General features: G+C 39.7%; 4 protein-coding genes across 4 annotated transcripts in view; 3 read left to right on the top strand and 1 right to left on the bottom strand.

The window, feature by feature from the left end:
* The window catches only part of mffa (mitochondrial fission factor a), a 5,412-nt gene extending 646 nt beyond the window's left edge, over positions 1–4,766 (top strand). The window contains 8 exon segments of the mRNA XM_020600388.1: positions 239–453; positions 767–933; positions 1,056–1,147; positions 2,075–2,161; positions 2,163–2,234; positions 3,357–3,413; positions 3,631–3,715; positions 3,817–4,766. Coding sequence (XP_020456044.1) covers positions 243–453; positions 767–933; positions 1,056–1,147; positions 2,075–2,161; positions 2,163–2,234; positions 3,357–3,413; positions 3,631–3,715; positions 3,817–3,948 — 903 coding nt within the window. The 5' untranslated portion in view covers positions 239–242 and the 3' untranslated portion in view covers positions 3,949–4,766.
* dnaaf1 (dynein axonemal assembly factor 1) lies at positions 4,129–6,758 on the bottom strand. Its single transcript, XM_020600386.1, has 2 exons — positions 5,808–6,758; positions 4,129–5,734 (listed from the first exon to the last, which is right to left on the bottom strand). Exons 1-2 carry the CDS (start codon positions 6,733–6,735, stop codon positions 4,836–4,838), a joined length of 1,827 nt encoding a protein of 608 aa, XP_020456042.1. The 5' UTR covers positions 6,736–6,758; the 3' UTR covers positions 4,129–4,835.
* Positions 6,759–6,889: 131 nt separating this feature from the next.
* mrpl44 (mitochondrial ribosomal protein L44) lies at positions 6,890–9,412 on the top strand. The gene is made up of 4 exons (XM_020600387.1): positions 6,890–7,152; positions 7,737–8,205; positions 8,361–8,539; positions 8,767–9,412. Exons 1-4 carry the CDS (start codon positions 6,977–6,979, stop codon positions 8,942–8,944), a joined length of 1,002 nt encoding a protein of 333 aa, XP_020456043.1. The 5' UTR covers positions 6,890–6,976; the 3' UTR covers positions 8,945–9,412.
* A 955-nt stretch (positions 9,413–10,367) lies between these two features.
* Positions 10,368–27,345, top strand: part of agfg1a (ArfGAP with FG repeats 1a) — a 20,959-nt gene continuing 3,981 nt past the window's right edge. The window contains exons 1-8 of the mRNA XM_020600453.1: positions 10,368–10,746; positions 18,003–18,096; positions 21,075–21,190; positions 22,174–22,339; positions 22,948–23,110; positions 24,031–24,150; positions 25,475–25,507; positions 26,506–26,756. Of these exons, the coding sequence (XP_020456109.1) occupies positions 10,580–10,746; positions 18,003–18,096; positions 21,075–21,190; positions 22,174–22,339; positions 22,948–23,110; positions 24,031–24,150; positions 25,475–25,507; positions 26,506–26,756 (1,110 nt within the window). The 5' untranslated portion in view covers positions 10,368–10,579. The remainder of the gene's footprint in view (positions 10,747–18,002; positions 18,097–21,074; positions 21,191–22,173; positions 22,340–22,947; positions 23,111–24,030; positions 24,151–25,474; positions 25,508–26,505; positions 26,757–27,345) is intronic.

Genomic DNA, 27,345 nt, shown 5'->3' with positions numbered 1-27,345 from the left:
CAATATGCCTGCCAAACTGGCTCGTGTAGCACTGTGCCCTTCTGCAAAATCAGGAAAAGCTATCGTACGATAGTCTCACAAAAAAACCTTTCTCATTCATCAGCTGCAGCAGTATTTTGTGAGGAGATTCTTAGCTATATCCTTGTTTTGCTGTGCGTTTAGTAGCAAACTGAAAGTGAAACTGTTTGATCTTATGGATCAATTGGCTCTGTGTTGCTGATCAAATCATTCCACACAGACAGATGAACGGAGCAGCATTCCCCTCCTCCACGGCAGAGATGGCAGAGAACCGTATTCAGTACGAGCTGGAGTACACCGAGGGGATCAGCCAGAGGATGCGCATCCCTGAGATGCTCAAAGTGGCTCCTCAGGCCAACGAGGACCTTAATGTTGGATCTCAGGAAGTCATCCCCAGTGTCATAATGCAAGTCCCAGAGAGAATTGTGGTTGCAGGTTGGTGTACTGTCAGCTGGGAAAAACAGGAATAAATCCCTTGAGGGATTTGTTCCATTTTAAATGTTATGAGTGGACAATAGGATTTTCAGCATTTCTGAAATGAGTTTTTTGAAAGTGTGCAGATCTGACTTGTGATTTTTTTCCAATTATTTAAAGGCACACTGGCATGTTGGGTCACTGTACATGTGAAAACAGCTAGAATTTGTTATTCAAGTTTAGCCTTTGAATCAAAGCACATTGTTTAAAGCACTGATGAAGAAAATCTATCAGTCTCAGACTCTAAACTCCAATTCACAACTTTCTTTGTCAGGAGACAGTAATGACCCCCAGTTCTCCAGACCTAGAGACCTGGACCTAATCCAGTCAACACCACTAGAAACTCTATCACTGAAGACTCCACCCAGAGTCCTCACCCTCACTGAGCGGCCTCTGGACTTCTTGGAAGAGGAACAGCGGGCAGCTCCAGACACCGAGGAGGTAGTAAGTGAAAAAACTATGTCTTTTAGTAAAGACACAACATAAAACCAACTCATCGACTTCATCAATTTCCTCACAGTAAGCCACAGCCTAAATAAATCAGCTGTAATTTTTCCCTGTAGTTGCGGCACCAAGCACGAGTACGGCGGGAACGCTCAGTCAGTGAGAATGCAGTTCTCCGTACTAACAGTCAGCTGGTACGGAATGATTCTGCGTGAGTATTGACCTGAATATGCCATTATTATTCTGGCACCAACTCTGTCTCCTGTTTTATGTGCTTCCACTAGCATGTTGTGTCTTTCTTTTGGTTCTATCCTCTGTCCCTTTGTCTTCTGACATGGCTGGTTGTCTGTTGTCACAGACATTGTAAACTGTTTTGCTGTGAGAACCTTTGCTGCTCTCAGTGTTAATGGAGACTTCAGCTGTTTTTGTCACTGACTATTAACTAATCACTTTACACAACTGAGTTACAGCATACATGTCACCTTTGAATTGCTCATTTCCAGATTTTAGGAATCAGTAGAAAAGATGAAAAATATTGCCTTTTAGTTCATAAATATCCTTCAAGACCACACTGCCCCCTCAACCACTGTAGGATATAAAACAAAACACATTATAGGAAAATAATGGTGTTAAACATTTTCAATGCAAAGCTATTCAGATGTCAAGATAACCTGGATTATCTATACCTTTTCAATGTGGGACTACATTACGCTACATGTTCCCTGTGGCTTTGTTGTTCATCTCTGTCAAAAATGCTTTTCATGTCCTGATCACTTTCCTCCACATGTATATTTATAGGGTCACCATCTCCTGTTTGCCATGAACAGTGAACAACACAGTGCTCTGTTTTGAGTAATGTAATCAAAATCGGAGTCATGTACTAATCCTTTTAGTTTACGTCTCCTTTTCCATGTATGTTTTTGTTGGCGTGAATTATGTTAGTAAAGCACTGATAGTGGTTTTCAGGTTAAATTTCTAGCTGTGCAATATTTATTTACTTTTTACAGTCAGTAAAATTGAGGACAGTATATTTTTCCTTATTTCTCTCCCTCTCCTCTTTACTTCCCCTCTTTCCTCTTTTGTCCTTTTCTTCCCTTTTCTGCTGAATTGGCTGCTCTTAATGGTGGGCACTGAGCAGTGCAACCCCGCCCCCCCCAGCCATTGTCCACCCTTGCCCCCCACTCACCGTGACTGAGGAAGAAAACAACTTGTACAGCACTAGTGGTGTCTTTCATCCAGGCTACTCCAAGTCGGGCCTACCGGCAGGTCCTGGACGTCTTGGATGAGGACCCTCGCAGGTGACCTCCCATTCATCTGGTCATTTTATGCATACAAAAAATGGAAACAATTTGGCTCACTAGGTCTTGGTCAGAGAGGGCAATACAGACTACATCAGCTGTCTGTACCTATTGAAGGTTTACACTAAATTTACTTTGATTTCTGCTGTTAAGCATGTTTAGGAAAATGGGAGGTTTTCACATTGTGTCAGTGGTGTTTCTGAAATGTTTTTTGGCCCTTAGTCATATTGAAAGCTTGGGTGTGTTAAGCATTGTATGACCATTTTCAGACTAACTGCTTCCAGTTTTCATTAATGATGTTAATACTGCATGTATTAATCACAGAAAAGCTTTGTTTTATGCACCTTTCTAATCTGTGGCTTTGGTTCAGACCATTACTGCTGAACATATTCTACTGTAACAGTCGCAGCTGAAGGACTAAAATGTCAACTAGTCACTTTTAATTTAGATTTTATGCTAGAGGAGAGTTAATGATTCCTTGTAGGAAATTTGTTTGTTGTATCATTATCAGAAATATTGAAGACATTGATGTCGTATCAAAAAGAGGCCTATATGAAGTGAACTAGCACTGGACCTTGAAACTAAATGTCTATTCAAAACTTATGGGTCGGGAGAAGCTGTAAACAAAGAAAACTGTGGAAAATAAACAGTGTGTAGTTCATTACTGAGCAAAAAGTACCTTAAAATACTCTCATACACATTTTAGTTTACACAGTCTTCAAGATATTGCATCTGTTTGAACTTTTGGATGTTTGACTACCAGAGGGTTGCATAAGGTGAAATCAGAAGGAAAGATGCTCTAAATGTTATTCATAAATGTCTGTTAATACCTTCTGCACACTTTGGATTTTTTTCCCCCCATGTTCTTATCCCCACATTTGGTAGGAGGTACAGTTTATGAAAACTTTTAGAATCTTTGTGACCTGTTTTGGAAAGATATGGGGGAAAACAAGTCATGTGAAATAAGACATTGCTCAAGGCCCAGGAGATTGGTTACCAGGACAACGCAAAATGCTGATATGTGAAGGATGTGCAATTTGTGCCTGCATGTGTGCAACACTGTACCGTGTGTTTCTCTCTTATTTTTCCTTCTGCCACCCCTATCTTTCCCTGCCTCTTCAGCAAAACATCTCTGCGAGGGGGGTCAGCTTCAAGCTCTAACCCCCTGAACGAATCCAGGTAACTTCACCTGGCACTTAATCGTCACTGTGTTCCTTTTTCCTTTTTCCTTTTCCTCATTCTGACTTACCTTATATTCTGATATTGGGTCAAAATATAAGATCAGAAAAAAGATGTGGCTTTTGTTAAATTGTGTGCAGTATATCTAGAATGTGCTATTTAAATAATATGCTCTGTTGAATTATGTAATTCTTAAAGTGGCTGTTTTCTTTTCAAGGTATGCATTATCAGCATATGAAGCCACACTGGATGGGGGGCCTGATGATATGACTGTGGTTGATGCAACAACACTTCGACGTCAGGTTAGTTCTTAATAAATATGCTATCTCTGTCTTGTGGTGTGATAGCTAATTGTGAAACCCCTGTGACTGAGAAAACCTTTTTTTTTCTGGTTTATCTGTAGCTCATCAAGTTGAACCGGCGACTCCAGCATTTGGAGGAGGAGAACAAGGAGCGAGCAAAGAGAGAGATGATCCTGTACTCAGTCACTGTAGCTTTCTGGCTGATCAACACGTTGGTGTGGTTGCGACGTTAGACCCGGCCTGTGACATGCAAGGAGAACGTACAATCCCTTATCACATGTCAGATGTTAGCTACTCGTTGCACTGAGTCTCAGTGTCAGGAACAGGGCTGATAATTTAATTTTGTTTATTTAATACATGTATAGTTTTATTTTTTTACTCTGCTCTCACACGGTCTAGTCTGTTTTCTCATGTTTTGTTTTTATTCCAAACCCTCTTGCTTGCTGCTAAGCATGACTTGTTGTAAATATGTCACTCAGAGCTTTGGAAAGAACACATCTAGAGCTACAGCATAGCATAGTTTACCAAAATAGGAAAATGGAGATGTATCACGTATATTTATTGCAGAGAGAGTAATAAATGTAATACAATTTAGTAAAACCATATATATGAAGTGTTGTCCTGTATTTTTATTGAAATGCACTCATCATGGTAATTTTGCTGTTATTTGAAGAAAGAACATTATATTAGCCTGACATTGTCTTAAATTTAACTTGTTTTTTTTTCTTTTTGTTTACACTCTATATTTTGAATCATAATTTCTGCCTAATGCCAATGTTTTCATTTCTTAAATAAATGAATATTACTGTAGGATTTTTTTTTTTTTTTAATTCAGATGCACTGTAAACTGACTTGAAGGTACAGGGCTAGTATAACCCCAACAGGAACTATTACCAGTTCAAAGAAGAATTATATTTTCAACACAGCTTTAAAATTAACAACCATATAAACAAAATGGCTATGATATTTTATTACTAAAATATGACAGTTCATTACCTTTCACTAAAACAGCTAAGCGTTTTTTAGTTAAAGCAGGTTTATAAATGTCTGCTACTTGTCTGCAAAAAAAAATAAATATTTGAAGCTGTGTCCTGTGATATTAGTTTAAATCTTGAAAGCATCAATCCAGCTCCTCAATCAGGCAGCTTGATGGAGAGGACTTGGACTTTCCCACAGGTTTAAATATCTGTGGCTCAAGGACAACACAATCTTCTGGATACAACAGCGATGAAGAATTGTTAGAGACCTCAGTGAACAATGAACTTTTGTTTGGACTAAACATGGGGGTGACCTCGCTCTCACTCCCGAGTGACTCATCGCTGCTTCCTGATATGACCTCTATTTTTGGTCTGACCACTTGCTGAGAAGAGACCATTGCAGTGAAGTCTTCTGTATCCACATCCTCCAGATCAGGCAAGTCATCAATACACAGTGACTGATGTAGTGGAAGGTGAATAGTTTCCAGCTGCTTTACATCCAGAGGATGTAGCTCTGTCACCAGTGGTCCAGGATAGTGTACTGGTGCCACCTCATCTCCTTTGGGAGGAGCTTCCCTGACCAAATGAGGTTGTTTCTTCTCACACTGCTCACTCTTTATCTCTAGCATGCATCCCTGCTCATTCTCTGATTCACTGAGTATAAACTGGATTCTACCTGAATGTTTCTGTTGTTTGTTACTTTGAATTTCTACTTGCCCTCTTTGTAACATCTCTGCTGTTGTGCTCTCTTCCTCTCTTGCAGACAGGTCAGGATTCCCTCCTTCTTTCTGTTCTCTCACAGACTGCAGTTGGTTGTTTTTTACTAACTGCTCTTTCTGCAAGTCTTGATCTGGCGGCTCTGCGTCTAGATGTTCACAGTTTGGCTGATGATCACTGGGCCACTGTGTTGTTTGACTCTGTAAGAACTCCTCATGGGCATCCAGGGTGTCCTGCACACAGGCTTGGAGTTTCGCCTCGTGCGATGAAGTCACAAATTGGGTGTCATTTTGCTCATAAGGAGTGGTGGAAACCTCAGTCTCCCCTGAAATGAAAAAGACAACTTTTTTTAATGTGCATGTTCATGGAGGTGTGAACGGTTTTAAAACTGTGTTTACCTTTCTCCTGGAGATCTCTTAAGCGTTGTCTTTCCAGGGCTTGGTTTCGAATCATTTCCATGGCATCCAAGCTGTCCTGAATTTTCCTCCTCTCTCTTGTTTCCCAATGTTCCCTCTCTTTACGCTCCCCTTCCATCCCTCCCACAGCCCATGCCTCTGCACATGCCCTGTCTTTGGGGAATACAGGGCGATCATCAAGGAAGGTGAGCTGCTTCAGGCGTACAATCATGGTCTTCCTGTAGTTTGGGATTTTTTTCACTACCTCATTTCCCATTAGATTTAGCACTCGCAGTTTTGACATGGCCTCAAGTACAGTGATGATCTCAGGGTCATTTAGCAGATTGTGGGACATGTCCAGCACGCTGATGGCCAGACACTGGCTCAGGTGTTCTACATCACCCACAGTTTCCAGCTTGTTATGGGCTATCTGCAGAGTGCTGAGGTCAGGAAGGCAGGAGATGTTCTCTATGGTGCGTATGTAGTTGTTGGAGACATTCAGACTGCAGAGCTTTTTCAGGGGTTCAAGGTTTTCCAGCTTGTATATGAGGTTCTGTTGAAGGAACAAGCAGCGCAGATCAGTCTGGGCATGCAGGTTCTCAATGCGTTGAAGCCCATTGCTCTCCAGCCAGAGACACTTCAGTCCCGTGTACTCCTCTAAATTCTCAATGGTGGAAAAACCTTTGAAATGCAGATACAGTGTGTCATTCAGGCAAGGTGTTGAGTAAAGTTTGTGCTGCTTACAAAGGTCTTTCAGGAATTTCTTGGTCATTAGTGGCCCTGATTGCGTTTCCTTTGCTGATGCTTGAGATGGATTTTGAAGCTTTTCTTGTGCTCCTTCCTTTATCGTGGCACCTACTCCATTTTTAATACAAGTTCTTCTGGCATCTCCACCATAGATTTCACTTGCTGCCACAAAATCTCCCATCATTTCTCGGAATTCGGCAGAAGGCGTCGCAAATGTATGAAATTACGCAAGCAGGAGAAACTGAAGTTGTCTCTACTTGTTTTTCATTTGTTTTATGACAGTTCGTCTGTTGTCTAATATCATAAGCTATCCGCTTTGTCCGCTAAGGTTTGTTTGTTTCCCTGGTAACGCTTAGGCCCGATCGTAGCAGAATGTTTCTTGTCGGACACTTTTAGCAGTTGGAACTTCTTGTCAGCTAATCAACATGGCGTTAAGATTCATGGTAAATCGTGGTGCATTAACGTTAGGAATTCATTGTCACCGTGTTTCCAGAAATATATCGTTATCGCAGGTTAGAGAAAAAAAGCGATGGATGAGAGCATACACATACCTCATGGCGAAGAAGTTGAAGCTTGAGGGACCTCCACCACCGAAGCCACGGTAAGGCTAATGTTAGCTAACACAAGAGGCACCTCAAGGCCGTTTGTGTATTTGATAAGTTAAGTCAGTGCGTGTTCATGAATTTTAACTGTTTGGATAGGATTACGATATACACCGTTATATGTTAGTACATTACGCGTGTAGACATTATAGATCATTGCATAGCAGTGCTGGTGCTAGTTCCACAGTTTTTAAAGCGAATCCAGCAGCGTAGCTGGCGATCATGGTTCATTTGCACAAATGGACACAAGTCTGTGTCCCCCTTTAGTCCCTATTCGTACTTCCTTATTTTATATTTAAGAAAATTGCATTAATGATAATCTAGTAACCGCAAAGTTTTTCCATCCTCAATCACACGTTTCCTGCTAGGGCAGAGAGTACTAGGCTGACAAACTAAGTGTGCAGTAATGTACAGTATGTATCAGCTCAAACTAACTACTGTACATAGGGACTTTTTGCATAACCATACCAGCACCAGTGATTGCCATTTTTCACAAGCATGTATGACCCAGTTTGGAAGCTTTTTGCAGAGAACATTAAGACTCAGAAAGTCAGGATGATGTCTATGTTTGACTTTCTTTCAGCTCTCAGCAGCCTCATTGGGATTACCATGCTGAGGTTCAGGCTTTCAGCACTCGCCTTCATGAGAACATCTCCTTGGAGCTACTTAAAACAGCTTTCATCAATCCGTGTTACCTGCAGGCAGAGCAGGAGAGGAGACAGAGGTTAGGTGTGGACTCCGAGACCACAGCTCTTGTTCTTAAAGATAATATTCATCTGAGTCAAAAGGGAGCAGGTTTCACCCAAAGCTTCCTGACCGACTGGTGCAGGGCCAGCTTCCCAAATCTGCCAAGCGAGGGGGTTGAGAGTATTGTAGGGCACCTCACCAGTTCAGCAGTTGTGACCTATGTTGCAAGAAATCTTGGCATTGAAGACCTTACCATGAGTGCAGAATTCCCTGTTCCTGATGATGTGCTCCATTCTACATTCATGGCAGTTATTGGAGCTCTACAGGAGAGCAGTGGAGCAGAGCGAGCAGAATTCTTCCTAAGGGTAAGAGGCTTGTTAGACAGCATCATGAACACTTGTTTCTTGTTTAACCATGCCATTTATCTGGCTGAGGACTGACTCTATTGTCTCCACAGCAACATATTATAGCATTTTTCTTATTTAACTCACTCAGCTCTACCTCTCTTTTCTCTCCTTAGGATTTTCTGGTCACTCAGCTAATAGGAAAAGACCTGTTTGATATGTGGAAAGTGGTCAACCCCATGGGACTACTGGTGGAGGAACTTACTAAGAGGAACATTCCTTTGCCAGAGCCTCGTCTCATCAGGTCTGCTGGAGCCAGTACTGTCCTGCCACTATACTTCGTCGGCTTGTACAGGTATGTGTGCTGTTCTGGGTGCTGTCACCCAAATTACAGTAAATGAAGTTGTTTTTTTTTTTTAATGAATTAAAAAGGTTGGAGTCACAGCTGACATGTTAGTTACAGGTTACTTGTTTGAGGTTTGGGTGAGATTCAGATAATTCATAGTAATGGTTAAAGTTATTTTGTGTGTAATCTGCCAATTTTACATATCTTGTGTCTGTTTGCCTGTTGTGTTGATTCAGTGATAAGAAGCTTCTGGCTCAGGGTCCAGGAGAGACACTTATAGCAGCAGAGGAAGAGGCAGCTTATGTGGCCCTGCGGAGACTTTATGGATACACCGAGAACTGCAAACCCTTTGACTTCTCTCCACAAAAACAGCAGCATCAGCAGCCATTAATTCAGTCAGTCAGCAGTAATTAAAGAAGCAACTCTTAGGCCGCAGCGGGAAATCATATAAAAGATATGCAGCCAGACAGGAAAGTGGCGTGAATCTACTCAAAAGTTACTTTGAGATCTTGTTTGCTGACTATAGAATTGCAACACATTGTAAGAAGAAAGTAAAGGGAAATTAGGTCACCATTTACCTTATTAAACATAGTCCAATGCTTCGTTGTCATTTTCACCCATACATAGGCAGTAAGCTTTATTGTCCAAATAAAACATGTGACTATCTTATAAGATATTGCTTTTTGTTGTATCAGAAGATCTGTTATCATTTTGTAAGTTATAAGTCCACTGATCCTATAGCTAAAAACCTACAGGTTCAGCTGTCTGTGGAACAAAATATCCCATATATCTGTTTGTCCTTGTAAATAATACAACTGATATTTGGTTTACTTTGCATTCTGTTATGATGTTCATATGTAATAAAGTTTGTGTACATCACGACTTTGTTCATACATGTTTGGATCTTCTTGTGTATGCTTTTAAGATAAATATGTGGATAAAATTGATATCTCTATTTTTTACATAATGGTTCATCTGTAGGTTAATGCATAAAGATTTGGTTCATGTTCTGCATAGGTCATAAAGAAATACAATCCTTCCTGTGGGTTTCAATGTGTAGATAATGAGCGTACATCTATAGGATTATTCTTTAAACTGGAAGGGACCTGATGAGCCTTCATTCTTTTTGGCAAGCACATTTGTACCATACCATAATTTTATTATAAATAAATCCAGAATCCAGCGACTTTTCACATGAAAGTTTCACCAAAACTAGTCATCGCACATTTTCGGAAATAACTTTTTTATATATATATTTGTATTACATTAAAAACGTAAGCATTACAAAAACACATCACCGTAGTTCCACATAATTTTGTTTGCCCACTGTAGTGATGCAGTGACAGAGCTAATCCACATGGCGGAGCTGGTGTGTTAAGAAGTAACGGTAAGGCCACAACTGAACCAAAGATATCAATCTACTGAGACAAGATAGTTCAGGTCCTTTCCTAGAAATCGGAATCCGCACTTTTACAGGAAATTCGTAAAAAAAAAGTCACCTTATATCCACTCTGTGTTAAACGATGTTTGCATATTCCTCATGATGGGATAACTACATACAATGTAACAGAACAGAATAGGTAATTGCAAGAATATAATTCAAATTAGTTGTTGTAGATGGTCAAAACTACGCACTACGCAGTGACGTACATTCAGGGGAACATCATTGCTGTATACGACCACTATGTAAGTAGTAACTCTGACTTAAGATACAATTCGTCTGGACGAATTATTTTTGCAAACATATTGGAGCATAAGGACATTTATTATTTAGCTCTGACACAAAATGAAGCGGGGTAGTCGATATAACGGTATTTAAGCGAAGGCGGAAATACGTGGCAATAAACCTCTCGTTGCTTCAGTTAACCTGATCCAATGCTTGAACTCCTTGTTCGAGGAGACGCGAGGCCGCCCCTGACCTCACGGAGCCACCTACTCATTCCTTCTCTGTCTTCTGCACGGGTCGGAAACCGTTAAAAAGCACAACTCTTTGTTTTAGTTGTAGCTAACTCTCTAGTCTTTCCCGGTTTTATTTAATCCTCCCTTACCATGGCGGCGAGTGCGAAACGAAAACAAGAGGAGAAACACCTGAAGATGCTGAGAGAAATGACGAGTTTACCTCCCAACAGAAAGTGCTTTGACTGCGACCAGCGCGGCCCAACCTATGCCAACATGACTGTGGGCTCCTTCGTATGTACCTCCTGCTCTGGCATCCTGTAAGTATTAACTTGCTGAGTGACCTTAGCGTCGACATGGCGCACATAATATAACGTTTTAGTGGGTTTCCGTTACATGCGGCAACCAAAGTCAATTAGCAACTGTAGCACTAGCTATATATGTTTCCAGTAGTGTCAGTGTGAGTTTAAGGTGTTGGGCGGAGTACATAGAGGTGTCAGTGTTCAGCACGACGAGCTAGCAACCACCGGGAGGCTAGCTAACTTTAGCTTTGAATGCTAGCCAGTGAAGTTAACTGACACTTGCAAGCTAGGTCAGATAAGCGAGCTAACAGCACTACCAGTTGCTGGCACCGTTACGAAGCACCACCTTGTAACTGAGCAGGATTGCTTAATAATGGCATAATGCTACCTCCCAACCAAAAGACATAGATATATGTTTAAATACTATGCTGGGCGAGGTTTCATTTTATATCTACGAATTTGTATTGTGTGGTGGTGGAAGAAGTACTCAAGTTCTTTACTTAATAAAAATAACAGTATTACAGTGTAAAAATACTATGTTACAAGTAAAAGTCCTACACTCAATATGTTATGTTGAAATTGTAACTACCTCCTGGGTTCATAAGTTGAAGTACTTCTGGGTATTTTGTGAATTTTCCACCAGGGATCAATAAGGGCATATCATTATGTTGTATTTTGTATAGGCAGTCTGATTCTGAAAAGTCATGTCATTAACGAGTTATCAGACCAAAGCTATAAAATAAATGTAGTACAATATTTACCTCTAAAATGTAGTGTCAAAGTATGAAGTAGCAGAAAATGAAAATAGTCAAGTAAAGTACAGATACCTCAAAATTGTATTTAAGTACAGTACTTGAGTAAATGTACTGAGCTACTTTCCACCACTGGTATTATGCGTCCATTTGTGATTATAACGTTACCTCATGGATGAGCTAACAGTTTGATTTTGATACCATTAGCTGTGTTTAGCAAAGTGATTTTGTTGCGGGATGTTAAGTGATGGTAGCTACCTCAGGCATATGAAAGTCACTTTATGTTGAGATGTGAGTGGTAATGCAGTGCCAGTATTCATGTCATGCTATGAGTTATATTTAGTCTAGACAGTCATATAGTTTTGTATCTGATACAGAACTTCACTCGTGTCGTCTGTAGTCCCTACAAAGGCTTAAAAACCTATTCACGGCATTGGTATTTTAAGTGTAGCTTGATGTCTTGACTTTAGATTGACTTTAGATAGTGATTGCCTGGCTTAAAACTTTGCTGTGCAGTTGTGTAACCAAGCATCTGTACCTTGGGATTTGGGATTAGTGAAGCATGCAGTTTCTTCTTATTCAGCTATATGTAAAACCTAATGCAGCTGTCAAATTGTGCATATTATAAAGGTTTTCAGCCCTACAAAGAAAGTGGTCTTTTGTAGTTTTGACAATTTATTGCATGATGCTCTTATGGTTTTTTTTTTTATCTATTACTTAATGATGGGTAGAAGGACATAGTGTAAATATTTGCGTTATATTATCTATGCATGAAATAATGCTAATCTGCAAGTAAACATCCTTGTGTGAACGCCTTTGATGATTACACTGCTTTCTCTTCTACTTGCATTGACATCTGATTCACCGGAGATTAGACTGGAGCCAGATGTTGTCTCAACATTTTTAAAATCAGGAATCTTGGTTTTACTTAGTCTTTGGAAACATATCAATTATGTTTACTTATCGCAAACCGTTTTAAGTTAAAACATTTTAGAAGAGTAATTTGGCAGTGGATTGTTGGGTAAACTCAAGCAAGTCATTTGTCCATCCTGTGCTCTTCATTTACAGTGTCAGCAGCCTGCACTGGTCCTTTGCAATGCTTGATGGAAATCACCCTGCTATTTTGGGTTTGCGAATAATGATTATTCTAATAATATTTTAGGGGAAAGGAAAGGTATTTGTTGTTTGGTTAGTAATTCCCCACCAATGCACTTTATTACTTTCTAATGTTTTATTAGTCAGCAGAAGAACAAATGACTGCTTTGACATTGTCCCTTAGTCTGCCTAAGATTCAGCCTTTGTGATCATAATCTGTGCAAGCTGTTTCAGTTGTCTCCATTTTTGAACATAAAGGTTATTTACTGTAGCACTGAAAAGAATGAGATTAATTGCGTGTTTGCTAACAGGCAGAGTTTGACCTCCATTTCACTTAACCAGTGAGCCTGCAGGGACTCCACTGTAAATTTCCCATCTGCTCACCCTTTGGTGTACAAGTTTGTAATGTGAGTTAATAGTCTTCTTTTATAGCTTGAGATCACAATTAAGAATTTCTCCTATTTCTCTTCTTCTGTCTTTTTGTTCACTTTTTAATTAGACAAAACATGTTAGGGAGGGGCATTGAGAATATTCTTCGCAGCAGAAGAGTGGGGTTATGAAAGGATTGATGATGTATGCAGGAAGCTTGGTGTGATTGTACATTCGGGAAGTGGCATGGCCCAACCGTGCTGCTACATCAGCAGCATGTGATTTTTATATGTGCAACAGGAAGTGGCGGGTCACTGTCAGATTCTTATTTCCTTTTAATTCTAAAGAGGCAAATATGTATTTTAAGTGGCTGGCTAAATATTTATGCTTGTACTTGATGTATTATCTTGGTTATTGTTTTAAATACCATGACTGTTGTATGAATAAAATCAGTGTGCGCTTATTGTTCTGTACTAGGACAGCAATCTTCAACACACATACTCATCTCTCTGTGTACTTTGCATTTACCTTTAAAGATTATATTGTTGGTTCAGTGTTTTAAGTCCTAAACAGTAGTTGGGCAGAGGCATTTCCGAGGCAATTGCTGGAGTAGCTTTTATTTGCAGTTTGGGCAGCAACAGTGTTTTCTTGATGAGGGGTGGTCACAGGGGTATGATGAATTAACTCAATCTCACACATTTCTCCTTCCATAGTTGTGGTCATTTAATGGGTGGAGCTGGAATCTGCTATGTAAACACATTCCTTGTGAAGGTGGAGGCCTTCCCAGGAGGTCCACCGCTTACAATGTCTCTTTCTGCAAGACTGTACATGACAGGAAGTAGCACCACTTGCTTGTGCTTTCCTGAGTAAGCAGGGCTGTAACAGTAACTACACCATGACGGAGCTGGGGAGGTGTCACTGATACCAAACCAAATGTCCCAGATAATATTAATCAATGGTAAGTTAACAGACCTGACCTGAATTCTAAAACTCACAAAGGGTTCAATAAGGATATCTTTAGGGTGATAAATTGCTGACAGTACATAAATGATTAGATGGTGAGCTATTAAAAAATGAATTTCCTTTTTCTATGATAAAAGCTGCTTAAAACAGGAGTAAAAAGATCCTTTTTGTAGAGACTTAGAGCAGCAAAGTCAAGGATGGTGCATTGTTTCTCCTCTCTTTGAAACGTTGCCAGTTTCTCTCACCCTGGAGCTGCTACAGTATGCACAAGAACTGAGTTTCCCTTGACTGAGCTGGTACAGTAGCGACTAGATCATAATTATTTTACTGTGCAATATGTGATACTTTTCTCTGATGCACTATGCTACTCATTCAGCCATGATTTGAATATAGGTTGAATTAGTAACTAGACCTGAGCAATGGGTTGATTAAATTGTTCAGCTTTGTATTGGAGGCATTAGTGATGTGTACAATATTGTAATGTATGAAGTAACTGTATTATTTCTTTATTTCGCCTACTTAAAAATTACTGCTGTCATTTAATTCTCCCTACAAATATAATCTAGTTGTCACTGGACACTGTTCAACTTGTATTGCTACTTTGTCCAGGGTGTGTAAGACTGTTGCTGTGCGTGGTACCAATTGGATTTAATATTGCTATTAAAACTTTTCTTTATAATGTTTTTCATGTATTAGGCAAACTTGTGATTTACTGGGCTACATAAACAAAATTTAATGACAAACCCTAAGCGATGGCTTGCTTATTTTGTCTGGCCAACAGAGTTTATTATAAGAAATAGAAATCAAATCCTCAAACTTGTAAAGGTACATCCTATATATAATATATAAAAAATTTAACAAGCTCTTCTTTTCCATGGCCGGTCCTTTAGATGATGACGTATAGCAGTTCTATTAAGGTGTTTTTTCTTTGGATTTATGACTTTTTTTGGCCCTTAACTGTATTTTCAGAGTGATACCAGCATGACATAACTGGACACAAATGGTGAAATAATATAGAAACGTTCATGGATTGTGTTTAAGTGAGGAAGTATGGATGGCTTCATTAATAGACACATGGTCTTAGAATATGAATTCATATAACAACTTCAGATTCAGTGTGTTTTGGACCAGGTTGTGACTGCTTTATTTCATGTCAGAGATGATTTATAAGCCCACCTGTTGTTTGTGGTACAGTCAGCTAGTTGCTGGATGTGTATAGAATAGGTGGAGACACGGTCAAGGTCTGTAAGGGGTAACAGCAGTAAATAATTTAGCCACCTTGTCTAGTATTTCACTACCATTTTGCTGGGACATCTCAATGTATATCGAACTGTAACTATGACACTGTGAATCCTATTTCCTGGAAGGTTGTCCAGCCTTTCATACAAAAATGAACAACCAAAGGTTGAACTGTATCAGTTGTGCCTTTCTTCTAAAATGTGTTGTAATCTAATTTTTCGATCTAAAAATCTAGTCCAGTTGATTTTTTTTTCTAAGTTTTTTTAGCCTGCTATGACCTGGATGACTGAGAATCTTCACTGACATAATCTAATTTTAGCACTGTAGTTGACAGTGGTCGATAGCACAGCTGCCTTTTCAAACCTCTTGGCAAAAAAGGCAAATAGTTTTTGAAGAACATTATGGGAAAGGTTTGGCAAAATGTTTCAGTCCTCCATTGGCAGCCTTATGTCCTCCTTTCAGAATTTTCCAAACAAATTTACCTTCATACATGAATTTAAGTGCAAGGATGGTCTATGAAATATCTGATGTAGGACATAAACATATTTTTGACTAGCTCTGGCCTGCTCCTACACTCTATATCGGGTGGCCAATTCCAGTCCTCGAGGGCTGCTGTCCTGCTTGTTTTCCAACTATCCCTGCCTGACCTGCTGCTGAGTCAGAAGCTGGAAGATACCATCTTAGATGAAAGTGGAGTGAGGAAAGATAAAGTGAATTGGTATGCTCTTCAGTACACCAAACTAGTATAAATGACGGAGGAATTACACCTGCTGCTGACATGCTGCTTTTACTACTTGGTCTGTGCAGATAAGGAACGCAAAGATGCTTTGGGTTGCAGTTTTGGGTCAGTGCAAGAGCAGTCTTAATGAAATCTCACTCATGACTCCAGTTTGATCTACTGACCGTTAGGCACTTTAGCTACTGCAAAAAGGTACTGAAAGATATTGTTGGTCCACCAGTCAGATAGTCTGATGACTCGTTAATGACGTGACTAAAATACTTAACATGGGAAGCTCATTGATGCATATTAGACAATACAGCAAATAAGCAGTCTTCTCCTTTTTCTGAATGCGAACGTGCTCAGGAGTTACATTCCACTTGCAGTTAAAACATTCACTTTGCGTGCTAAATGCTGGTTGGTCACCTTCACAGACAAAACAGGTTGCAACCTTGAAGTCGGCACTACTGTAGTTTTCTTTTACTGGTGGGTCCAGAGAAAATTACTCAGGGCAGCAGGCCAGGAGCTTAATATAAAAGCCTACTGATGACTCTTTTCAAGTATTAGTTACCAGGCATTTTTAATATAGGTCACTGAAGCAGGTGCTGTGACCTCAGAAAAATGAACAAGGCTTGTGTGGGCTATAAGTTTTTATTTAAAGAGCCCGTGTTATGCTCATTTCCAGCCATTTAATTTTTAAACTTGGGTACCTCTAGATTAGCTTTGCACCCATCATAACTCCAAATCGTCTATACTTATTTCAGAACGATATCATAAGAAGAGTCTCCTTCTGAAAATGAGAGGCTAGTTCATGAACACACTCAACTCCTGTTGCTGGTCAGGAAGCTACGACAATGCATAAACAAAAAATCTTTGGCAAATAAGCTGTTTTTGACAGTGACATTACCTCAAATCCTGCCTGACATGTTTGAGCCAGAATGTGAAAATGGACAGCACGACGAACTGCAACTGCATAAATTTATTTGAATTTCTCCCCCATGGTTAGGTAAACAACGATATACGTACCAATGAAAAGAGATTTGTGGCACTCTAAACAAAGCATATTTTAACTGGTATATTGCAGGCATAGTAACTTCTCCAGCCTTACAACAATTCTCTCTACAGAAACAACACAAACACACATGCAATTTTTTTTTTTTTTTTTTTTTTTTTTTTTTTTTTTTTTTTTTTTTTTTTTTTTTTCTTACCATTGCATCCCACCAATTAGTGGAAACCTCACTCCCTTTCAAGTAGCTCCAAGGGCGGTAAATCCAACGGGTGATCGCTGTGTCTTTCCCCACAAATCCCTCCTGCTACAGGCGACCATATTCGCAGAGTAGTGAAATTAATTCCAACAGGTCGCGTAGCGCTGACAGTAACATCACGGATCCTTAGAATCCTCTCGCCAACCCTCAACACATCACATGTGGCAGACACACTGGCTTCAAGCAGTCAAAACGAACAGGTACTGTGCTCCTGGCGAATCCAGCATTGATGAGCTGTTCATTCTCCACCACGGGGGGGCTTCACTGGCTGGCTGCTTGTAGGTTAGACCCAGTCAGGTATAACAGCGAGTCCCTGTACATAAGCATTCCTTGATATGTAGTAACTTCAAGCCCTGTATTTTTCTCCACATCCTCTGGTCACAATGCAGGCAGCAGGAGATGAAACGTTTCCACAAAACTGTGTCGAAAAATCCTGCTGTTAATATGGCACCGGTTGTCAGGCAAGCTTGCACGAGTGTGCACTGCCAGGAGTTTATGACTGTTCAAGGAAATCCATAAACTATTGCATAAGACTTTACATAGTTGGGGGGGAAAAAAGTCTTGTCAGTGAAAGTTTGCGAGACTTGTAGAAACAGAGTTGCTTCTTCATATAAATACAACACAATAGGTACACCTCATTTTTTGAGCTTTGAGTCACGTTTAAGATGATAAGTCAACATTGTAGATAAGTCAAAACACACAAAAGCATGCCATGGGCGCTTTAAGGGAGGTCGTTTGTTCTTTTACAGTATGGACAACTTTAGTTCAGGCTGTTGTATAGCGGTTTGTTCTGCAGTTCCTTTGTGTTGTTATATCCTACTGTGTTATGTCTTCAGATCAAATTGAACCTTGTTCCCATTTCTTCACCTACAGACGAGGACTTAATCCACCCCACAGAGTCAAGTCTATCTCCATGACAACCTTCACGCAACAAGAAATTGATTTCCTACAGAAACATGGCAATGAGGTAGGCATGGCTTCTGTGTGCCCTGTCACAGTTCTTACTTAAGGTTGAGGTCAAATTCCCCATTGCTGTGGGAAGTTTGGTTTACAGACTGCTACCCATTTGGTTTAGCTTTGCATTTTGTCATCACTGTTTTAATCCTATATTTGCTGTCCATCTATTGGGTACGTTTTGGACAATATGAACATTTCACTGAAGAGTGATGGACTATGACTTCTCAGAAAGCTGGACATGGATATCTTGACAGAATATGCATATCATTCTTCTCGGAAGTACTTTGACCTTCATAAGTAAAACTGTGGATGACAGCCTTGAGCCAGAAGGGAAAAAAAACTAAATATAGATAAAATATTTCAAAGTTCACATAACACATTGATATAGGAATATTGTTGTGGCCTTTGAGCACAACTTTTTAAATATCTCAATATTATGACTATTCCTCTTTCAGTAATATACATATTTTAGACTTGGTACCCTATTATAATATTTACAAGAGAAAGTGCATCAGCACAGTCAAATAACTTAATAGAAGGTTCTCCACAATTATGCAGCCTTGCACCTCTACATTTTAGCCACTTAGTTTTTCTATGGTTCAAACATTTATTCCTTGATTGAGCTTCACAACTCTCATTAACCTTTCATTTGGCAGAATCAGACACTTCTAATAAATCCATTGTACCCTTCTTGCCTAGCACAAAATGGCACACGAAGAATTTTACAAGTTTGTGGAGACCAAACTAGCACTGGAAGACCAGTGTTTTCTTTTTTCATCATATGTTCTGTGTCTTTCAGATGTGGAATTTAGCCATAACATATTCATGAGATGATATAATAGGGATGTGAGTCTATCAAAGTTGAACATTAAAAGTTGAAGTAAATTTCAGTGATGTAGCAGTGACATGGTTGCTTTTTTTATCCAAAAATTGTGTGCATCATAAATGCATGAATGTTGCGCTGTTCAAAGCTGCTTGTCTTTCAAATTATACTGTTATCCATCACAATCCAACAGAGTAGCCCCCAACAATTACAACTGTAGTGCACAGAGCAAAGTGCCTCATCCTTCAAGACCCATTTCTGGTAAACTGAGTATGAAATAGAGCAATGCCACCTAGGAAGTAAAGCCTATTAAAAGCTGTACAAAGTGGCATTGCTGGAAGACATGCAAGAGAATCAAGGTTGGTTGATGCATATTTCCTTCAAGGCTACTATATAAAAACACTACTGCCTTTCAGGTTTTTGTCTTGCCAGAGAGAACACTTGACACACAAAAAAATGATTATAAAGAAAAAGGGAGTTTGAATATGCTGTGAGCCTGTGCATGCGCACTAAAACTAGCTAAAGAAATAACAGCAGCACCCCATACTGAGTGCAGACACACATGAGTGCTATAAATCTCCCTTTACAAGATTAGGCAAATACTTATGGAATTCAATCCAAAACCCAAGGTCAGAGGAAGGTGAGGCCTAGTATGCTTCAACACCAAGCATTTCGGTTCAATCTGTGTTTCCCAACAGGAGGCCAATTCATATTTGACTTTTCCACACCAAACATGGCAAACATTCAATCCTTGTGTGAAACATTTTACAAAGGTTGTTTGTCTGTGCAGCACACCACATAAGTGGACAGTCATCTGCACTGCTTATATCTTTCTACTTTGCACTACTTTTTGGTCCTAGTCTAAATTTCACATGGTTACATTTTTAAAACAATAGTAGGTGGGCTTTTGAAATTAAAGGATAAGGCTGATCGTTTTCTATATTAATAGTATTTTCAGTAATCCATAATCCATAAAGTCCATACAGAGACTATAACAGACAATGATTTGCCTCTTCATACTTCCATCCATTTTCTTTTGCATATCCAAGATCTCTTCATGGTGGCAGAAGGTTCAGCAAGGTAGTCCAGACGTCCCTGGCAACGTTTTCCATCTCCTCTGGTGGAATTCTGAGGTGGACCCAGGCCAGATGAGATATGTAATCTCACCAGTGTGTTCTGGGTCTACCCCGGGATCTCCTACCAGTTGGACTTGCCAGGAAGACCTCCGGAGTGAGGCGTCCTGGAGTCTTCCTGATAAGATGCCTGAACCACTTCAGCTGGCTCCTTTTGATGTGAAGGAGCAGTGGTTCTACTCTGAGCCCCTTCCAGATTTTCAAACTCCACACCCTATGCCTAAGGCTAAGTCCGGGCATTGTACAAGGGAAAGACATTTTAGCTTATTCTTTCGGTCATTACCCACAACTCATGACCATAGGTGAAGACTGGAGCTAGACTGACTGGTAAATTGAGAGTGTTGCCTTTTGGCTCAGCTCCTTTACTATGATTGATCGCTGGCTGCGTAGGCTAAATCTAGGAGATAGATGATTTGTCTCTATTCACGGTTAATGGCTGTCAGTCTTGGATTAGCTTGTTCATGTGTGTGATAGACCATTGTTGTTCAAAAATAAATAAAAACACAGCACTGTATTGGGTGACTTGTTTTTTTTTTTTTTTTTTTTTTTTTCCATAACAAATGTCCATGCATGAGATCTTGCGTAAGCTTTCTGCTTTGCTTTACATTCCACTAGCTCCTCATGCTCGGGTCTGAGGTTTGCTAATGAAGAAACATGTCACCTAGTACAGTGGTGTGTTTTCATTTTTTTTTCTTTTTTACAACAATGCAGGTCTATGGCACAGACAAATAAATTAATCCAGGACTGACAGACATTGAACCGTGAGTGGAGGAAATTCATTTTCTTTTTTATTAATATAGAAAATGACCTGCCTTATCCTTTAACCTGCACATATTGGCTTTAAGGTGATGAACAATATCATCAGTAGGTTTCCCTGTGGTTTATCTTTTTGTTTTCTTGTGCTACTGTTTCACTTTGGCTTAACAGTTTAATGGCAAATTATGAAGGCTGGGAAGCACGGTACTTGTGTGCTACAAAAATGTTTACCAAAATCCTGTTCTTTAACTTATTGTATTTCTCTGTGTGTTCCAGGCATGTAAACAGATCTGGCTTGGCCTTTATGATGACAGAACTTCCCCAGTGCCAGACTTCAGAGAACCACAGAAAGTCAAGGAGTTCCTTCAAGACAAATATGAGAAGAAGCGATGGTGAGTACATCTTACAAGCTGGCAGTGCAAAGATATGAACAATCCACTGAAAATGTGCACTGTGCAGATATGTAGCAATCTGTTTTTCTTCTCTGTTGCTTGGAATTTTTCACAAGCAGCTCATAGCAGTTAGCCTCGAGCAAACCACAAGATACCCTTCCTTAAATACACAGAATGTAGGTTCTTGCAGTCAAGCTGCTGTATGGGCATAATTTAGTTGTTACATTAAGCTATAGGTTTATTTGTGTTCATGAGATTTAGCATATTTGTTACTGGTGAAATGTGACTTTAGTGTTGCAGCTAATGAGAGCACTTATTCAGACCTAGTCAAATGAGTGCCTGCCATTTTTATAGTTGCAAATCAGGGCTTGGTCATCAAATGTAAATATTAAATTTAATGATACTGTTGGCCTGTGCAGTTAAGCTTTCCATAAACACTGAGATGAATTATTAACACGAATGTGTGACATGGGTATTTGTTGAGACTATTCATCTAATAGAGGACCATTGGATTATTAGTTTAGGTACTGTAGTAGTGCTTTTGTTACCTCTCACTGTTTAGTCTGAAATCTGAACAAGATGAGAGTGAAGAGCAGTGCATGCCTCAACATGCCACCATTTGCTCCAGATAGGCGTTCTCACACATGTAGGCCATTTTCCTGTAACATACAAATATACACACCAGTAATGGTACAACGTCTACATATGTTGGTTTTACAGAGTCATGGCTGGTCTGCTATTTGTGAATCATATTTCCACCCAAAAATTGAATGTTATCACATTTGGATTTGCCATAAGGTTTTAATACCACTGTTTTGAAAATCCTGTAATATGTCAGTTTATTCCAGTAGCGTCTGGTAGGATAAAGGGTCTATCAGATATACATACTGACCATTGTGATGTGCTGTACTGTATATTTTCTCCATAGATATTCTTTCTTTTGTTGGTTTAATGTAATGCATATGATGGGAACTGTTTCCTAGGTATGTACCTCCTGAGCAAGCCAAGGTAGTTGCTTCGGTCCATGCCTCCATGTCTGGCTCCTCTAATAGTAGCACCAGCAGCACCCCAGAGGTTAGACCACTCAAGACCCTGCTGGGCGACTCAGCCCCCACCCTACACCTCAACAAGAGCACCCCACCAAATCAGGTGAGATTTTTGTAGTGAACACAAATAAACACATTCCTAGTTTGTAATTACTGCCAAAAGGTTTGGCTCATTTTCTCAAACCATCTTTGATTATCCCAAATTCGTTATAGTACTGGCATCAAAATATGGGTTTTGAACATCTTGTTCTAGCCATAGATGCAAGCTGGAACATAAAACATGAAAACAAAATGAAAAGATCCGGCCATACAAGTTGCAGAATATATTTTAAAAGCACTACAGTTTTCACTAGAGCTGTATTCGACTAAAAATTCTGTCAGTAAACTGTCGGTTTAGATTTGGTTTATATTTTTGTCACATTTTGCAGCAAACGCAGCAGGCAACCAGTTTAAGTCACCAGCTTTTGTGTGACTGGTTTACAGGAAGAAAGTACAGTAACTGATTTATCTGAATGATAAACTCTGGTTTTTGATACTTGAAATTAACTTTAACCCCATTTTTTTATATCTTACAGTTGCAAATGTCCAATTTGTGTATGTCTGGATAGAAAAATTAACCCATGTGAATTCCTCTAAACCAATGAAGCCTCATTATGTTTTATCACATTTTGATTTGTTATCAGTGACTAATCCATGTCTTGCTTCTCCCAGTCTCCAGTGGTGAGCCGTGGACAAGCCCTTCAGCAACAGTTCCATGACAAGAAGTTTGACCTCCTCAGTGACTTGGGTGGAGACATCTTTGCTGCCCCGCCCAACATCAGTGCGGGTGTCAACTCCGGTTTTGCTAACTTTGCACATTTCAGCAGCCATACAAGTAAGAACCAGAGTAACTGACTAAATGCAGTGGAAAAATTGAGCAATATTCTCAGGCAGAAACTCCACTCTTAAGCATGAGTGTGACTTTTTCTGTGTTCCAGAGTATTAACACTGTGGTGGGAATTTTACTAGATGAGAAGATAGAAAAATACAAAATACCTAAACATGACAAAAATGCAGAAAAGTGATCTACTGAGATGCGAAGATGTTAGTGAATGGGGGGGGTGAAGCCATACAGAGGACAGATCAAAACTGGGTTGCAGATGGAACACAATGCAGTTGCATCCAGTGGAAATGACGGGTTAGACCTCAAGTAATGTTGCAGCCATTAACATTTAAGGTGCTTAAAGAAAAGCCACATGCTGGTTGAAGCAATGGACACGTGAGTGCAAAACATGGTCATACAGCAGAGGTGCTATGGACAGACATCTCCATAGTTACTAATGTCTTTATCATCAGACTATTTGTGTTTGCTTCCATTATCAAATGATGTCCTCTCATTTCCCTCACTAAGAGCCATCAAGATTCACCCTTGGTGCATTCACCAGTGGCATCCACACATCTCCACATAGCAAACATGAACACAGATTTATACATCTCAGAGTAGTGATGTGTGTCCTAAACATATGCATTCAGCCTTATTTGCTGTGTGCTCAACAAGGAGTGCAGACAGCATCTCATAGGAGTGGGTGAATGTCAGGCTATCCTGTCCCACCTTCTTAAAGCTGCCGTGTTAAACCATTCTGTGATTAGTTCACATATTTGGCACATTATTCATTTTGCCCTCTCTCATTCCTACCTTTGGTTGTCATCTTTATAAATCAGCTCTATTATTAGCTCATCCAGTGTTCTCCTTTCATTGTTTTTTTTTTTTTTTTTTTCAACTTTGTCCAAACCTCATCCTGACACCACCTCCAGTGGCACAGACTGCCAATGCAAATGCAGACTTTGCTAATTTTGATGCTTTCGGGAGCACTTCTGGGCCAACAGGCGGTTTCCCCTCCGCACCCCAAGCCACGTTTCAACCTTCAAATACAGGTAGAGCAAGTTCTCTTCACTGGACAAATAACACATCATAATTACTGGCAAGACATTAGATTGCCCAACACATGAATTAAGAATGCGCATATAACTTATTAAAATCAGATAATCTGTGCCACACATTGTCAGTTTTTCCTGTCTATATATTTTTTTACTTTGTTTTTTACAAGGTTCATTCATCTTGTGTAAAAATGAAAATACCAGCACCAGAAGTTGCATGTTTTTTTTTTCCAAGTAGTACCAATAAAGTTTTAGAATCAGCAAAGTAAACAGAATCAGCAAATCTGGTTTATAAATGTTCTTAAGGCAGAAACACCTTATGCATATTTATGTACTCTAGAACAATTCAACAAATTGTTTTTGATTGCATTTAAACACACAACATTGTGTAAGTGCTTTAAGGCCAGAAATGGGGGGGCCACAGAGCACAAGTACTATGCTCCAGACTGAGTGCATCCCATGCAGACACACTAAAAGTTCCACTTGTAGCACTTGAGGTTCAAAATGGATTTTAGTGTTAGGTGATAGGACTAAAATGTCTTGAGAGATATGCTGTATCAATCTTAATTTTTTAAAATTAAAAATACTATAAAATGATAAAGATTACTGGTTTGTTAATGCCGCAGTACTCTTAACTACATTGAGTGCACCCCTAAAGGTATATTGTAGGAATGTTTTGAGAATATATTGCATACTTAAATTGAGTGTAAATGTATGCAGACTGGATTTTGTACAGTGTGATTTAGTCAAATATATCACTCCTACTGCCATTATAATTACATATGTTGTACTGGAGGCATCTAATCTCACTTGTGTACGTCATGTTGGACCATATTTCATTCCGTAATACTGCACTTGTCATGTAAAACTCCTAAGTTTCTCAGCAGTAACTGGCTGTCTAGTTTTGCATGGGAACACAGTGTCTTCTGTCACTTATACAAAAACAATAGTGACTCATATACTAACACACTTAAGCCTCCTCCCCTAGTCTCAGGGAAATGTTGTGTTCTACAGTACCCTCTGCTGGAGGTCCATTTTGATAATTATCTTTCCTTGGTGCTGCACAGGGATCTTTCTTTTTAGTAATCCCTCTTTCACTGGGCCACTGACTGTTCTATATGTCTCCAGCTGTCGATTATGTTTCATGTCTTTCATCATTTGATTCAGCAGCAGTTGATTTGCTTTACATTCATGCTATTTAATTTTTACCTCTGGATTGGTTGATGTCGTTTCCTTTTTTTTTTTTTTCTCCACCCTGTCTTACATTGCTCATTGTCCCATTTCTCCATCCCTCCCTCCCACTTTCATTTTTGGCTGCCAGCATTCACTGTGCTCTCATCCAGCCACAGTATGGGTGAGTTTGCCACTGCGCTGCCTTGTCACCTTCTTCTGCTGTCTCTTATGTGTAGTCACTCAGATCCTCCTCTCTCTGAATGTAATGTTTGTCTCAGAATGTTGTCCTTTTTGTGTCTACAACTGTGAGTCACAATTAACATCCACTAGGATTAAAACAGGAGAAAAATGCTGCTTATTTGGTTGCTGTCTGTACTGAGAACTATTATGGAGATTAACTGGAAGGACAAAGAGCTGTAAAATAAAAAATGAAAGAGCAGAAATTATTTTAAAAATAGGGTAGAAGCTGACGGTCGATGTACTGTTTTGAACGTATCCTTTTCCTTCTTCTGGTTGAAATTTAACTAGTGTGGTGGTTATTGTAGCATTACTAAAAATTCCCTTCTGTACCCTTAATGAACTACTCTGCTGTGTTAGGTCTGTTTTACCTCAGCCCAGTCTTTTGTTCTTCTCCTGAGTTCTGCATGTTACAAAGACTCATGGAGTCTGATCTAAGTTGTTAACAATATCTGAAATAAGAGTGTTAATTAGCATAATTGGCAAACAGAAGCATGTACAGTGCAACAGTTTACCCATATCAAAAGTGGTAAAATTAGAAGCACTTCTTGAATTAACTTTGTTCCCAGCAGAAAATACACAGCTCTTTTTTTTTTGTTTGTTTGTTTTATTAAACAAGCAGTGACTAATGTGTAATGAATTTTCAAGTTTTCCATGTCATTGTTAGTAGGTTTTGGTTGGTTTCGTCTTTATCTGCCTTGATCCATAGTTTGGCGCTGAACACAGATGTAACTGAGGCGTTGCGTTCATAGGCCAACGGTGAACCAGATTAGTGCAGTGTTGCAGTCTGTCCTATAGATAACAAAGGGATCCCAGCCCCTCTCTGACTCTGCCCCGACTTCTCCTTCCATTCAGCTCCCCTTCCACCACGTTAATGCTCTTAATACTAAAGCAACAATCGAGGTCCCCTTTATGACTTTTTAAATCTCTTTTTTCATGCAGGTAGTGCCCCAGGGGGACTAGCAAATGCCAATTTTGCAAAATTTGACAACTTCCCCAAATCGCGTAGTGCTGACTTTGGATCCTTCAGTTCCTCTTCCCAGAGTAACTCCTCAGGAGCTGACAAAGGTGCTGTAGAGAGTGCTAGCATCCCTGCCGATAGATATGCAGCCCTGGCTGACCTGGATAACATGTTTAGCTCTGCCAAAACAGAGCAAGGTAAATTTCTCCTGCTTAGCCATAGAGCTCTTTTGTAGGGATTGACTTTGGCATAAAAAGGTTGACACAACTAAAAACATTTATGTAGGCGCATAGATTTGAATCCCTGTGAGTCTTCTTCCCAGTGCAGGGATAGGTACAGGGCTGATTTACACTTTCCAGCAAACATTTAGTTCTCTGTCACTGAATGTTTGGCTTTGCTGAGCCTTGATTGCATTTTAAGACAGCCTTATATACATTTATTTAAATTTTTTTTTATCCACAATCGGTCCCCTGGCCTCGGTGCTACTGATACAGCCTGTGTAAGGACGACAGCCCACTGCACATGGTGGAAATTCTCTGTCCTTTAAAGAATGCTCTGTATTGTTTTCACTGGCGAGCTCTAATGTCACATGGTCAGAATTCTGGTACTCAAGCATCAGTGAACTGGGCTGGTATTAGTTTATTTTGTTCATGTTTCAAACTGTATTTCTGTGCTGGAAAATGCAAATTTCCTCATGACTGAACATTCATTCCCCATGATTTTCAATAGGTTGAATTTTGCAGCTTCCTCTGGACCATTGTTTGTTTGTTTTGTTAGTTTGAATTGAAGTGGACAGAATCCAGCTTTGCTCTTATGTACCT

This window comes from Monopterus albus, unplaced genomic scaffold (genome assembly GCF_001952655.1).
Source record: "Monopterus albus unplaced genomic scaffold, M_albus_1.0 scaffold46.1, whole genome shotgun sequence".
NCBI classification, from domain to species: Eukaryota; Metazoa; Chordata; class Actinopteri; order Synbranchiformes; family Synbranchidae; genus Monopterus; species Monopterus albus.
Note: the sequence above shows the minus strand (reverse complement) of the source record. Positions and strands in the feature narration are given on the sequence as shown.

What these genes read in the sequence shown, in the direction of transcription:
- dnaaf1 (XM_020600386.1), bottom strand. Translation starts at nt 6,735, where the DNA reads ATGATGGGAGATTTTGTGGCAGCAAGTGAAATCTATGGTGGAGATGCC. An exon ending in AAGAGATCTCCAGGAGAAAG is followed by an intron (nt 5,735 to 5,807) that starts GTAAACACAGTT and finishes TTTTCATTTCAG; the next exon opens with GGGAGACTGAGGTTTCCACC.
- mrpl44 (XM_020600387.1), top strand. Translation starts at nt 6,977, where the DNA reads ATGGCGTTAAGATTCATGGTAAATCGTGGTGCATTAACGTTAGGAATT. An exon ending in GAGCAGAATTCTTCCTAAGG is followed by an intron (nt 8,206 to 8,360) that starts GTAAGAGGCTTG and finishes TTCTCTCCTTAG; the next exon opens with GATTTTCTGGTCACTCAGCT. An exon ending in TACTTCGTCGGCTTGTACAG is followed by an intron (nt 8,540 to 8,766) that starts GTATGTGTGCTG and finishes GTGTTGATTCAG; the next exon opens with TGATAAGAAGCTTCTGGCTC.